At 29.0% G+C, this 2,869-nt stretch overlaps 1 protein-coding gene across 1 annotated transcript in view; it reads right to left on the bottom strand.

The window, feature by feature from the left end:
• The window catches only part of LOC107621354 (GDSL esterase/lipase 7-like), a 4,455-nt gene continuing 3,371 nt past the window's right edge, over positions 1,786–2,869 (bottom strand). The window contains exon 5 of the mRNA XM_021113966.1: positions 1,786–2,156. Coding sequence (XP_020969625.1) covers positions 1,948–2,156 — 209 coding nt within the window. The 3' untranslated portion in view covers positions 1,786–1,947. The remainder of the gene's footprint in view (positions 2,157–2,869) is intronic.

Genomic DNA, 2,869 nt, shown 5'->3' with positions numbered 1-2,869 from the left:
TGTTTGTTTCCTTCACCCCTGTGTCTTCAAGAACAAATTGGCTAATCCAGTTAGCAGAGCATCTCCTCTTGATTTTACTTGTGTTAGTTCTCCTATGGTGCACCTTGCCTTGCGGTTTATACTCTTTTATAATACATTCATTTTTATTTACTCTCGTTCGAATATACCACTGACTCACAATGATTTTAATTTGTTCCCACAAACTTACCACGTAACGTCTTTGTTATATCAAATATTTTTTTATTGGCCAGTATGTAACCAGTAAAAAAAAGTGAGTCATTGGATGAAATCTCACACTAATCTCACACCATTAAAACTATTTTGATGACTATTTGATGGCTACAAATCACAAAAATTGTTAGTCCGTAGTATTTCTCTTTTTTTATTGCTACTAATCCACACAATTCATATAATAGCAAAAAAAATATCATAATCCACCTTTTTTTTGTAATTAATCTACCTTTTACTCATGTTATACACTTATTGATTGACTCGTTAGGTCCAACCCAAGTAACATTAGCCTCACCCATAACCCCATCCGGAATCTAGAAAAATATATTGATAATATAAAAGTATGTGTGCTAGAAACAACAGATAAAATAGAATTTTAGAAAAAGATCTCGGAATTATTCACCGAAATATATTATCTAATTTTACACACTAAAGACTCTGCTTTATATATGCCACGTAGTAGTTAAGAAACTAATTGACTAAGAAAATAGGTTATAACAGAAAAATCAGAAAAAATTCTATTATTGTTGCTTTTTATTTTATACGTTAATAGAATTTGTTTGTAAATATATCTTAGCTAATAACTAGTGACTTTAATACAATAAAGAATGGTCAGGAAAATGATGAGCAGCAATTTGTTATCAAGAGCAAGCTAGTTATTGCTAATAAAATTTGTTATAAATAATATTCTAATGTATTAAAAAATTATAGTAGACAAAAATTAAAGAAAAAATGAGTAAAGATTTTATAACATGTATGATTTTATTATAGATTCTTTATATTTTAAAAAATTATAATTTTTACCATTTAATCATGTATTTTAATTATTATCCAAATCATTTGATTCAATTTTATCTATTTTTTATCTATAAATTTTAGTTGCCTTATTCCATTTTGTTAATTTTGTTACCCAACAAATTCAACTTCACCTCTCTAAAAATTTCTCACTTCAAATATACTACATTATATAATTGACATGAGGAGAGAGACATGAAAATAATTACTGCCCAAAATCAAATTGAAATAAATATTTTATATTGTGCATGCTATGATTAGGGGTGGCAACGGGGCGGGTTTTTGCTCTACCCGACCTCGCCCCACCATACAACAACCCGCATAGAATCCGTCCCACTTCTACCCGCGGATAATATTAAATTAAATTTTAAAATTTATATAACTATCATCACATACATAACATAAATTAAAGTAAAAATTTAAATATAAAACAATATTATTAATCATTTATTAATTATTTTACATATATTATATATTAAAATTATATATATTATATATATAGCGGGGCGGGTAGGGGCAGGTATTACCTAAACCCGACCCCGCCCCGTCCCTCCCAAGAACCCGTCCCGCCAAAGACCCGCCCCGAACGGATAGAGGTGGGGTGGGTACCCGCGAGTTCGGGTGGCATTGCCATCCCTAGCTATGATGCTATTATCCTAAGTATATGTCATTCCTACATGATTTATACACATCCAATTAATTAAGGATCACAAAAAGAAAGATGCCTGAATATTAACAAGACACATTTGCTATATATTATGAAATAAATCAAATAATAGTTGCTTTATATTTCACGGTGAAATATGATTATAAATCAACGAAAAAATAATATGTAATAAGCGTTACATTGTTTTTTAATTATTCAAATTTAAACTAGAGAAAAATTAAAATCCACCCCAAAAAATGATGGGAATATTACAGTTAGAGTTGGAGGAGTTCTTGAAGGGTGAATGGTGTGAGAACAGATTTATCGGAAATCATTCGCTTTGCAATAATTGAATATGTGGCTTCTGTTGGATGAGCTCCATCCCAAAAGAATTTTGCTTCTGGATCTGAGCATGGCGTTTTTAATGGCATACACATCAAATTAAACGATGTTTCGCAACATTGGCTTCTCACATCACTAAAACCTGCAAATTAAATACATAAATCAAAGGCTAATCCGTTGCAGATCTAAACTCTATTTAAGAGTTTATTGTTGACCAATATATTACTGCATAGTGCATGCATAAGGCAGAATTCAAATTCTCGACACTTATTTAAGCGGACGAGTAAGCTGATTACTCTACTAACCCAAGTTAGTTTATTATATTTCAGAAATGTTTGGTAACCAAAGAAAATCAGCCAAAAACAGCCATAACTTGTCTTATTTAGCATTTATTAATTGTTGCAATAATTCTAAATAAGACAAATTCTGACTTTTTTTTTGTCTACCTAGCATTATATTTATAGTTATAGTTATTAGCTCATTTATACTCAAATTATTTTTATTGACCATCTCATTAACATCATTCAAAATCTCTTGAATTCCAACGTAATAGTTATCAAATTGTAAATTTGTAAAGACATAACAAAGGAAAAAAAAATACACCAATACTTTTTTCTTATTTTCGTCTTACATTTGATTTGATAGTAGTCGATTATTAGTTTTTTACTAAAAATATTGGCAGCTAAGATTCTCTAAAATAATAATGCTAAAAGTAGACTACATGTTCATTATAAAAAATTAGGTAGACACTTATATGGAGTTGTTTTTGTTTGAAGTACATAGTTAAAAATCATTTAATAAATTTTATTAAATTATCATATAATAATTTTTAATTATTAAATTCACATAAAAATA

Source organism: Arachis ipaensis, chromosome B10 (assembly GCF_000816755.2).
Source record: "Arachis ipaensis cultivar K30076 chromosome B10, Araip1.1, whole genome shotgun sequence".
Taxonomy (NCBI): Eukaryota; Viridiplantae; Streptophyta; class Magnoliopsida; order Fabales; family Fabaceae; genus Arachis; species Arachis ipaensis.
Note: the sequence above shows the minus strand (reverse complement) of the source record. Positions and strands in the feature narration are given on the sequence as shown.